At 42.6% G+C, this 11435-nt stretch overlaps 2 protein-coding genes across 3 annotated transcripts in view; one reads left to right on the forward strand and one right to left on the reverse strand.

Annotated features, from left to right (window-relative positions):
* Positions 1-6451, reverse strand: part of alkal1 (ALK and LTK ligand 1) — a 9275-nt gene extending 2824 nt beyond the window's left edge. The window contains exons 1-4 of one of the 2 annotated variants that reach the window (XM_005746770.1): positions 5567-6451; positions 4995-5276; positions 2928-2981; positions 2316-2399 (exon numbers count right to left, since the gene is read on the reverse strand). In XM_005746770.1, the coding sequence (XP_005746827.1) occupies positions 2316-2399; positions 2928-2981; positions 4995-5265 (409 nt within the window). In that variant the 5' untranslated portion in view covers positions 5266-5276; positions 5567-6451. The remainder of the gene's footprint in view (positions 1-2315; positions 2400-2927; positions 2982-4994; positions 5277-5566) is intronic. The other variant, XM_005746771.2, reaches the window with a different exon arrangement.
* A 193-nt stretch (positions 6452-6644) lies between these two features.
* Positions 6645-11435, forward strand: part of LOC102212188 (IQ and AAA domain-containing protein 1) — a 6610-nt gene continuing 1819 nt past the window's right edge. Inside the window, exons 1-15 of the mRNA XM_013914278.1 lie at positions 6645-6977; positions 7385-7712; positions 7815-7934; positions 8087-8269; positions 8366-8437; positions 8515-8720; positions 8823-8907; positions 8986-9096; positions 9250-9325; positions 9661-9767; positions 9948-10034; positions 10112-10173; positions 10248-10330; positions 10731-10838; positions 10920-11119. Coding sequence (XP_013769732.1) covers positions 6967-6977; positions 7385-7712; positions 7815-7934; positions 8087-8269; positions 8366-8437; positions 8515-8720; positions 8823-8907; positions 8986-9096; positions 9250-9325; positions 9661-9767; positions 9948-10034; positions 10112-10173; positions 10248-10330; positions 10731-10838; positions 10920-11119 — 1839 coding nt within the window. The 5' untranslated portion in view covers positions 6645-6966. The remainder of the gene's footprint in view (positions 6978-7384; positions 7713-7814; positions 7935-8086; positions 8270-8365; positions 8438-8514; positions 8721-8822; positions 8908-8985; positions 9097-9249; positions 9326-9660; positions 9768-9947; positions 10035-10111; positions 10174-10247; positions 10331-10730; positions 10839-10919; positions 11120-11435) is intronic.

Raw genomic sequence — 11435 nt, forward strand, 5'->3', positions numbered from 1 at the left:
CCCCCCCCCCCCCAGCTCTGTATCACACATTCAATTAAACTGACCAAAAGCAACAAAGACCTCTGAATTAATATTTCTGTCTTCTTTAACCTCGTTTATTGTCTATTCAGAGGATGATGACAATAAATGATGACAGTCAGGAAAGCAGGAAAAACTTACATGCAATATCTAGGACTGCATGCAGAGTGGACTCATCGCTAATCGTGTTAGCAATCTCGCACATCGTTTGTAATCTGGGGAGAAAAACATGATGTTAATATAACGCCTCCCTGGTAACCATATCAGTAAAAAACAAACATGAAAAGTTTTGATTTGTGGTAAAAATAGTAACGTAGACATGAGGTCTCAGGTTCACAGTGAAATACTTGTTAAACCGTGTTCTGCTGTGGCATCTATAGTAAAGTATACTTAACTTACTGGTAAAAGATAAAAAGCCAATTATATGTATGTATGTCTGTGTATATATATACATACATATATAAAAAGAAATAGACCTAAGAGAAGGTTCTGAGCGCTGCTGCCACATGATAACTCCTGAAACACAAACAGAGTCCCGTTTTCTGACCCTGACATCTGTAATATCTGCGTGACATGAACTGCGTCCCACAATCCTCTGGGCCAACCCAGCATCCTGTGTGTGATCCATTGGCCAGCATTGTCTCACTATTGTCAGGCTTTAAATAAACTTCCTTAACCTCGGGACAGTCCTGATTATGTGATGTAGTTTGATGCCTGTTTGACTCGGTCACATGTGTGAAAGGCATCAGGAAGAGGAGGAGCTTCTCGCTCTAATTTATTGTGTGACAAACGCACACCATTACTGTCTGCACTCACTGATGATGTCTGTGGACGGCTTCCTCATAATTCCCATATCATTAATATCCCAGAAGGAAGACCGGGATTTTCATAATACATCACCAAATTGTCTTAACAACAGAATCAAATAATAAAACATCGTGTTTGAGCTTTCAAATCCCTGCGGCGCGTTAGCTCTGTGTACTTTTACTAGAAACCCTCGGCGTTATCGTGTACAGCTCAAGTGTCAAACTCGTTTTATTTCAATGCTGCGTGTGCGCAGGTTTGATCTCAGAAGTAAGAACGATTGCATAAGAACTTAAAAACACACTCACAGTTTTTTTACATAACGTGAACGATTCATTTCCAGTGTAGCTGCGATTTCTGCAGTCAGTCTTGTAAATCACACAGTTTAGTGTGGTACTGCAGGCCGTGGGTCACATCGCTGTCACAGAGAAGGCTGACAGTGATTCAGACTTCTGTTTGGACAGCCGCTCTGATATGATCCCCTATTCATTAGGGGTGGGGAAAAATCGATACTGTGTAGCATCGTATATTTTGTTTGCTAATAATGTATCGATGCAGCGACAGCAGAAATCGATATTTTGTTACAGAAAAAGTTTGTGCTCTGACTTCAGAGCATGTTGATCCTTTTTCTGAGCAACAATCCTGACGCTGTCCAAATGTGTTTAACTGTTTTTTGGCAGCAATAAACACGACAGTTTACTTATTTTAATTTAAGACATGTTTTATTTTAATTAAGTTTAAAACTTTTTTATTTAATGTAAAATTATATTTTGTTTTAATTTACTTTCAAATTCTTCAGTTGCTGAAGGGGCTGCATAGTTTTCACATTGCATAGTTCAGAATAGCTGTATTGTACCAGATGGTTTCAGTTCAGTTGGACTAGACTGTAATACAAACCGTTCAGTTTGTCAACAATAAAACTGAGATGAGAGAAAGACTGAGTGTGAGACTTTGTTATTAGATAAAATGAATATTGATAAAGTTTACCTTTATGGACAGAATCTGAATATCGCAAAATATTTTAAAAAATTGCAATAATATCGTATCGTGCGTTAAGTATTGTGATAATATCGTATCGTGCGTTAAGTATTGTGATAATATCGTATCGTGGGATGTTTGGTGATTCCCACCTCTACTATCTATGCTTCTGGCATAAATACAGATACGATATCCCTCAATCGCTACAGTTTTTACTCCCTAAATGTTAGCCAGCGGTGGTGTATATCCCCCTCATCCACAAATCAAAATGACTTTATAATTTAAGAACAGTTTAAAGCAATAAAGTTTGTCTTATTAAGCACAGAGTTTAGCACTCATAAACTGAACTCGGATCAGGTTTGACTGGTAGTTGATTTAAATGTCATAGTGTGACAACTCCAACCCAAACAAACTGTTAAGACGTTACAGTAAACCCGTAAAAGCAGGTTTTGAGGAAGCGCAGAGATCATCGAGCACATCAGCAGAAACAGAACAGGAGAAGAAGTCATACATACATGCTGGTGTCGAGCAGTCCCTCGTGTTGTGATAAACTCTATGAAAGTGTGTTTTGCACTCCGATGAGAACTTGACTGGTCCTGCTTAACAGAAAAAGGTCTCATCAGATAAAGCAATCATTTTTGAATCTTATTTGCAGGTGTAATTAAGCTTACAGTTAATGTGAACAGACATGTGCTAACTAAAGCTGGACCTGGCCTTAGTGTGCAGGGGAATCGAGTCTTCAATTAGAAGCACATCTAACATTTAAGCTTCCAGATTTTCACATCACTCATGAACCCTGCACATAGTTCCTGAGACAAATAATCAGCTTAATGTGCCGCTGCCTTCAGCTTAATACTGTCAGCTTCAGACCATGTGCTGTTTCTCAGCACTGCTGCCCTACAAGCAACCCTTTCTTAACTTACTGCAGCCCCCAGTGTTCGTGATGTTTTCTATGACCTGAGCAGACTGCATGCTGGCTTGGAAAGAAAAGGATTTTTTCACAGGGGCAAAAGGAAGAATTTGCACTGGATTAGTGCCATCAATGCTGGGACAGTTAGTTGTCAGAAACAAACGGTCTTGCATTAGAGACAGAGTTTGTGCTCCTAGTGTCGTCTTTGGTTTCTTACCTCCAAAATGCTCAATGATTTTCTCTTTCATGTTTGCATCTCTGGAAAAGATTTCTGGAAAAGAAACTCACTGTTAGCTTCTCACCATCTGAGCAAAGTTATGCATGAACCACAGTGACGGAGGGATCGTCAGTGTTAACAGTCTCCCTCCTGCATCCTGCATTATGTTTCAAGAATCTCAGCAGTGTCGCTGCTTTACGTGACGATGCACAGCTGCTTTGCATTATTAATAACTTTGAAATGTTTTTGGATTTTACTGCACACGTCCCAACTGCAGAATCATAAATGAACATTATTCATTCTCTATTAAGTTCCTCAGATGTGCACCAAATGTAGTTTTTCTCCAACTGATTGACACACTCGTGTTTTTGTACATGGTTTGGACTCTGGGGAAATTTTGTGTATTCATAAAGACACCAAGGACCTCTGTTTGTATTAACTGTCCATCCAGGCAACACAATGGCCATGCTTACAGGCTAAAGAGATTAATGTATGGGAGTTTAATGCCCATCAGAAGAAGTAAGTAGCTACATTAACCCTCCAGCAAGAGATTTGTGCAATGCTCTACGGGGGGATAAATATGGAAGAAAATCACTTAGATGCACTAAGAAAAATCACAGAGAATATTACAAAATTAATTTAGGAAGACGGACAGAAGACAACCCATAAGAGCAACACGGGTCAGGTTTTCAGGGTCTACATATGTGGAGGATTAGTGAATGTGTCGACACTGTTTTTAGCTGCCAGTCCAAAACTGTAACAATGGAACAGATAAAACCAGCTAGAAAATAAGTGCCTGGCTTCATGGCGTGTTTCTTGAAACAACCGTAGCTGTAGAGGAAGAGGTGAGTGTGCCGCACACATCAGTGGATTTATCGATGTTTCTCTTTCCTCCTCGTTGTGTTCAAAACATCCATCCTTGCGTGACCACAAATCTTTGGTAGCGTTGCACGCACCGCTTGCTAATGTGCTGCTTTTTATATCCTCAAAAGATGAATTCCATCCAGTCAGTGGTCTGAAAGGTACTTTTCCAACTGCATGAGCTGGAGCCAAGATTTTAAGCTGTATAACGCCTGCACAACATCTCTACGACAGGATCTAATTGATAGTGCTGTTGGACACAGTCTGATATTGGAAATAAACAGCACATTATGTTAACTTAGCCCTTAATATACTCCCACACATACCAGTGAGGCACAGCCCTCGACTACTCTCTGAGTCTGCGATAAAAACAGTTGCATAAAAGGATTTTCTGGATTCCTTTTCTTTATCACATTCGAGCGCACCTTCTTTGCCAGGTTTTAGATATTTGAAGAGTTGCAGCATTAATGCAGATTTACTGAAATGTCTGAGACGACTCAGTTTTAGTAAAAATCCTGTTAAATGTCGCAAGGGCAACATTCAGTAACATGCTCTGGATAGTCTTCCCAGATAAATAAAGTCCAGTGTTTATAGTCTCCTCATACAGGCTCTTCATTCCATAACGGTCAAAAAAGTATTTTAGTTAGAGTATCACTGATGCAATGCCGTGTACGTGACACAGCACAACCAGTCTGCTTTATCTGCTCTGTCTGCAGACGTGAATGTGACCGGAGATGCTTTCCAGGACACTACAGCGCCTGTGTGCACGTTGGGAGCTCATCACTCACGTTAAAGAGTCCAATCATACTGAATGACTCATTCACAAGTTTAGCATCACCATGCCCCTCCTACCTTAATTAGCCTATTCACATCTCCATCTGTCCAACAGTCAGTTAAACACGTGTTGAAGAAACATGGTCAGAAAACAGGTCTTCAAAATGAAGCACACCTGCATTGTGTTCATGGAAACCACTTTAAATTTAGCTGGACACTTGAGGCCAGACGGATGTGGATGCTGACCTCTCTGAGCACCAGTGACACACAAAATTACAAAATTTAACTCGAACAAACCAGTTTCCATTCAGCTAAAAGAAGCTCTTGAATAAGGCGTGCAGCACTGCCCAGAACACTGACAGCTGTCCCCAACTGTAAAATGGGGATTATGCCTTCATCATCAGAACCTAAAAATAAATCTTATCAGCTTACCTGAGAGTCTACTGTTATCCAGCCTAGGGACATAGAAAGGCTTTTCCCGGGAGGAGAACTTCATGTCTTGAGCTGAAGTGAAGAGTCCACTGCTACAGCGCCTGGAGATGGGTTTCTCCCGTTGCTGGCTGTCTCTGATAACCTGTAAGATTAGATCCAACAGGGTCCTTCGTTCTTTCTGCTTGTCCTCCTTGCTGTCCATACACTGACCCGAAGTGATGAGCAGAAAGAAGATAGTGAGCAGTACGTGCCATTTCCTTTCCACCTGCATGACTTTACTGTCTGAAAGCATGAGCAGACGGGTTTTGTTACACGAAAGTCATTACACGAAAAGAAATGCCTCATTTGTTTGACTGGACTGACCAAAAACACACTTGGACAGTTTGCATTATGATTTACATGAAGGGACGAATCAGCACTGATATTTGAAGTCCTTCACATTTTCATTATTACAGCAAAATTAATAAAATCTGCATGTTGGAGATAAAATAGGTAACTTCTAAAAAATCTCCACTTTCCCCTTGTTTAATACAAGAGTAACGCAAATGCATTTAATTGAACTTCAAACTTACTAGTTTAGGAGTTAAAGATGCTTATGTCCTGGAGGGTGGACACAGTTGTCTTCAGCAAATTCTTCCGATCCGATAGGAGAGAAAGCCAACAGATTGTGCTCACCACCGTCTTTCTTGAAATAATGCGTTCCTATTTATACGAGGAGCCACCTTCTTGAAGGTAATACAATCGATTTTGAGTGGGTGGTAAAGCAATGTTGACATCTTTGGTGTAATTTCTTCCAGTGGCACTCGCTCACTTAGGCATGAGCCACTCCTTTACGCACCAAAAACATCACTAGTTGTAGTTGAACGGGACAGGCTACTTGCAAATAAAAACGACTCTCTTATAGATGCAATAATGGGCGAAGATCTGAAAAAGTCCCCCGTGCACTATAACGTCCATTAAAAAAGAAAGAAAAAAACCCGACAAAGACCGTGGCGCGGAAGCGCACGAGTGTCCACTTTTCCAAAAAGAGCGACTTGTTGGATGTTGGGTGCAGAGAAGTGAAGAATCTGTGGGCATGTGAGCTTCTAGCTGACCTGTCAGCGTGCCGATGTTTTTGCTCACCGATGTCCAAGTCTTGTGACCGCCTAAGCGCCGCAGATATTGCGCTTCCTGGAGCAGCCATCCGGCTTTTTCCCACACATGCTGAACAGAGTCATGTAACAACCGTGTATAACTCTAAAACTTCACCTACAGGTGTGGCAGGGTTACGGAGCGGTGTAATTAGTGGGTCGCTACATTTCAGATGCATCTGATACAGACACACCTGCTGACTCAGCTGCTGGAACTGTGACTCCAATCCAGTTTAAAATACAAAGTTTGTATGAGTGTAACAATGAGGCAAATCTATTAATGCGTGAAGTCTTCAGATTGATTCATTGTTTCATGTGTAATCAGTTATTAACAGGCTTCTATTTGTGCTTACAGAGATCCACGTTTGCACTTTGCATGCATTCACGTCACCTAGTTGCGTAAAGAGCTCATGTGGAAGCTTTAGATGTGCATTTCGTCATTCGATGTTTATTGGTGGTTTAAAAAGCACAGGAGGAGGAAGATGACATTACTGTTTTTATTATTGTTGTTGGTGTAGATGTTTATATGTTTTTATATTAATTGTGGAGAAGAAGCACTGTGCGTCAGGTGTTGGTCCCCATCGCTGAGCTTTACCTGGACATAACCACTGTCTTCTGGGGCGCTCAACTGGAGCCCAAAGGTATCTTGACACCTTTGGAGGGTATGCGGAGCGAAACACGACTTTCAACGCGGACAGACTTCCTGTGTTACTGTTACTATGGAAACAGACCACGCACTGAAGGCTGAGCTAACGTTAGCTGTAGCTAACCTTGGTTTAGTTTCGGCTCCGTGGGACCTTTCTTTGGTTAGAGACACGTTTTCTATCCGCGGAGGCTAAAATATGTCGCAAAGGTAACCTGTTCAAAAGCCACGTGCTTGTTGTTGTGAAGTGTTTAATGTTTGCTTGTTGTGCGTAAAACGTGAAAATATCTGTGCCCAGTAAGTCAAACTAAAGAAAGTATCACAGCTGGGATATTTCAAATTTAGCAGCATATTTGATCACAGAATAAATAAAGGGTCTTATTATTATTGTCAATCCCAATGAGTAATGAGACTCCAGCTGAATAGCAGCGCTGACACGTGTGCTGGTTTCTGCTCTTTAAATATTAGCTTTGTTGTTATTCGCATTTGCAAGTCATGATCGTTTATTCTTGTTATTCTTTGAACAATCACTAACCTGCATCATGTACCTTTCAGGATTCTCACTCACAGACTGTTCGTTCTGGCACAAACTCATCAGATTGCTTCCACTTTTTCAGGACATACAACCAGCTGTGGGCAGATGCCCAGTTAGAGCTGAGCTGTCTGCTAGAAGAAGAACTACCAGCTGAGCCCCCGCGCCCTGAAAAAGACAGAGTCGTTTTCTTCCAGCGTCTGGCCGTGCTTTTTGTGCGCTACACCCAAATCTTCAGACAGCTGGAGAAAGCCTATGACCTGGTGGTCCACCCTCAGAAGAGGAGATTTATTCATTCAGCTCTTGAAAGTGTGATGGGAAGAGTGTTAGAGCTGAAAAATGAAATGGTGGAGAAAGAGTTTTCAGAGTACCACTACATGGATGATGTGCTTCATGATTTGAAGCTCATACCTGTACGTCTGATTTCTGAGTTCAAGATAAAACCAAAATAAGCTTCTGCACACCGGCGCCCAGGGCCAACATAGTAACCACTGTTTACTCTGATGTCCTGTTAGGCCGACCTCGAGATCCCCATCCCTCGCTACTTTCACAGTGAACGCAGCAAAGAGGTGCAGCAAAGAAAGGCCATGCTGACTGACATCCTGAAAATGGCGGAGGTCACTGAAACTCCTGAGGTGAGTGGAAAAGCAGCCAAATCTTTTAAAGCCCTGAAACTTTCTCGCTTAATTTGTTCCTGTCATTTTGTTACACGCTTATGCAACAACTGTTACGGCGTCATGCAGAAGGTGTTCCCGTACTTTTGTCTGTTCTATTTTTGTCCCCACAGCCTGTAATGGCCAAGAAGATGAGTCAAGAGGAGGCAGTGAAGATTATTCAAGTGGCAGAGCGGGCACGACAAGGACGTGAAAGGGCAAAGTTCAACATGAAAAACTTAAATATGAACACCATGTACAGGATCAAGGAACCTGGAGCAGAAAGTGCTGAATCCGCTGCAGTCTGCATCCAAAAGGTCCATCGTTACTCACACACCACGTGTCACGTGCCATCTTCTTTTTCTGTGCAAGCACTCGTTCATGCTCACAGGTACAATTGAATGTAACTGCAGGTGTGGAAGAGCTACGTGCAGAGGAAGAGGACAAAAACTGCCAGAGAGGAGGAGATGATTCTTCTGGGAATGGTGGGTAAAATGCGGCTTCATCAAGATACTTTTTAATGTTTATAAGGAAACACTAGAGTGCTGAATTTTTGTTCTAGAATATGGATCCAAAGTATGAGGAGCCACGCCCTGTGGAAATGACGGCCCAGGCCATCGCGGCTTCCACACGAGTAAAACAGATGGAGCACGAGGAGGCTTACCAAAAGGCCACAGTGGATGTCATGAACCAACTACGGGATGTGGAAGGGGACGACATGAGCAAAAGCATGAAGGTGCAAATTCAGCAGTGGTTCACTGAGTGCCGGTAAGCTGGCAGAGAGTTTGTTGCCATGATTTTTCCCTCTGGTCACGGAGCTTTTTCACACTCGGTGGGTTTAGTTTCACGTTTGAATCTTCGATGTTTTAGCAATGCTACCGGAACATTTCCAGACTACCCAGATGAAGAAGATGGAGGTTCTGCCCTCATTTTTGCTGAAAAGACCCCTCAGCAGGTAGAATCCAGTGTGATTTAAAGGCTTTATTCGTGCTTTAATATTGTTCGTAAACAGTGGCGTTGGTGGGTTTTTTAGTTGTTGGAAGAATTTGCTGCAAAAGAAGAAGAAGAGGCCAACGCCAAAGCTAAAGGAAAAGAAGAAAAGAAGGAAAAGGGGAAAAGTGACAAGAGGAAGGAAGACGAGGAGGTGGGGAGACACCGCTGTTTTTAATTTAGTAGAACAATCTGTAAAATGATTAATACTGTATCTTAGATAAGAATATAGCAAAATATTGAGCTCAATCAAAGCAAAACCAAACGCTTCACTTTGTGTTCATCGCTGTAACTGCATCACGATCAGGTGGAGGAGGCAGGGCTGAAGATGCTGCCCTCTGCATTTCTGCTGGACCTCGAAGTTGAAAGTAAAATCTACGCAGGTACGGTCCGGCGCCAAACAGTTTGTTTAAATGTTAAAAACCTTTAACACTAAAACTCGTGATTCACATCCAGTTTGCAGCAAAGCGTAAAGGTTTTTGTTTGTTTTGGCCAATCATGAGTCTTTGTGAGTATCACAGTTTATCCTGATGCATGCTGAGTCATGCAGGTAAGTAACTCTGTAAGTTCTGTTCATCTGGACGTTTTCAGTTTCGTCGCTCATCCAGGTGACTTCTTCAGCCTCCAAGTGACGAGCCGCTTCCCCCACGCTGCGTCCTGATGAGCAGCGCCAACCTTTCACGCGCATACTTAGAGTCTGCATCTTTGTCATCCTCAGACTTTTGGCACAATCGCAGCGAGTACGGAAACTTTAACCAAATGCACGACCCGGAGCTGATCAAGGAAGAAAAGAGGAAAGTCATTGAGGCGGAAATTCGAGTGAAGGTACGGCGAAGGCTCCAGCACACGAGCCACCATTGTAAAAGCAATTCTTGGCTCATTTCACAGCAAAACACCCGTTTGCTTCTGCTTAGCCGTAAATTAACATTTCGTTTGGTCTTAACAGAGAGTTCGATGCAATGCTTGGGTTTGCCTCACTCACTGGTGATGTTTTGCTCGCACCAGGTCGATGAGCAGATGAGACACGAACTGGCTGAGTGGAAGCTGTCTGTGGATAAAGACAAGGGCGGTAAAACGAAAGCAAACGCCAAGGTACCTGACTGAGAGACGGCGGCCGCAGTTTACGCTGATTCCTTGAAGCGTGTTGCTGATTGTGTTTGTTTCTGCAGAAGAAGAAAGGCTCTAAGAGTGGAAAGAAGAAGAAAAAGGAAAAAGACCTGACGGCTGATCGGTGAGGTCACGCGCAGCCTGATTGGATGTTCAGCACAATGCAGAAGAGATTTCATCTTTTATTCACATCTGTAGGACTCTGCAGTCTCTGTGTCGGGAGCTGGTGGAGCAGGGCTTACTGAAGCAGACACGTAATGTTCAGCTGCAGGATTTCTTGGGTAAGACACGACACACTGTGACAGAAATGCTTTTGTCTAATTGTAACTTGTTTTTGTGTGCTTGTGCATGATGTGCTGGTACTCCACAGGAAGTTCACCACTGAGCTGTGTTAAGTAGAAACTATGGCGCGTGGATGTGCTGCCCTCTTCTGGCTCGCGTTGCTAAAACTAATCTCACGCAGTCGTTCGATGTAATGTTGATGATTTTGCACCGACTGTCTATATTCATACGTCACAGTTCAGTTAAGTACAGATTAAATAAAATGCTGTAACTTATTACATCATTTTATATCCCAGCCTTTGTTAAGGTGAGATTTATTCACTGATTATGGTTTTGCAGAACATTTGTATTGTGTCGATGTGAAACTAACAAACAGGTGACTTGCTGCATACTCCCTAGGCGACTATAGCTACCTGGGGACCACGCTGAGGCAACACGACATTGAGCCCATGCCGTCATTGTCAGATGTGCGACAAGTCATATCTCTGTACGCAGTTCTGCCGTTAGGTATTAAAGCCAGCACCGATCTTTCACATCAACGGGACAGAAAACATCTGTAGTTTGAAATAACATGCGCGTCACTTTCAGGCTCTCAGGTGGTACACGAGAAGGCTCCTCTGATAAAGTCGGTCCTGCTGGTCGGACCCACAGGTGTGGGTAAAAAGATGCTGGTCCATGCGGTTTGCCACGAGACGGGCGCCTGCCTGTTTGATCTGTCTCCCCTGAACACAGCCGGAAAGTACCCAGGCAAGAGCGGGCTCGCCATGATGCTTCACATGGTGTTTAAGGTGAAACGGCCAACCGCAATCAATGCTTTTAATCTCGCGTGTGCAGCACAAATGAGAAGAATGTGGTGATTTAAAGACTTTAAAAAAGGTAAAATCAGACTGCATTCAGATTTTTCTGTCATTATCTTAAAGACTCAAAGTTATGAAGGCAGAACCTTAATGAACTTACATAAGATAAGACAGAACTTTAATAATCCCTCGGGTGGGATCCTCTGGGAAATTCGACTTCCAAAAAAAAAAGCACAGCAACGACCGAAGTTACAGTTACAGAATTGTTATATATATATATATATACACACACACACACACACACACA

Source organism: Pundamilia nyererei, unplaced genomic scaffold (genome assembly GCF_000239375.1).
Source record: "Pundamilia nyererei isolate P.nyererei 1_Seehausen unplaced genomic scaffold, PunNye1.0 scaffold00183, whole genome shotgun sequence".
Classification (NCBI taxonomy): domain Eukaryota; kingdom Metazoa; phylum Chordata; class Actinopteri; order Cichliformes; family Cichlidae; genus Pundamilia; species Pundamilia nyererei.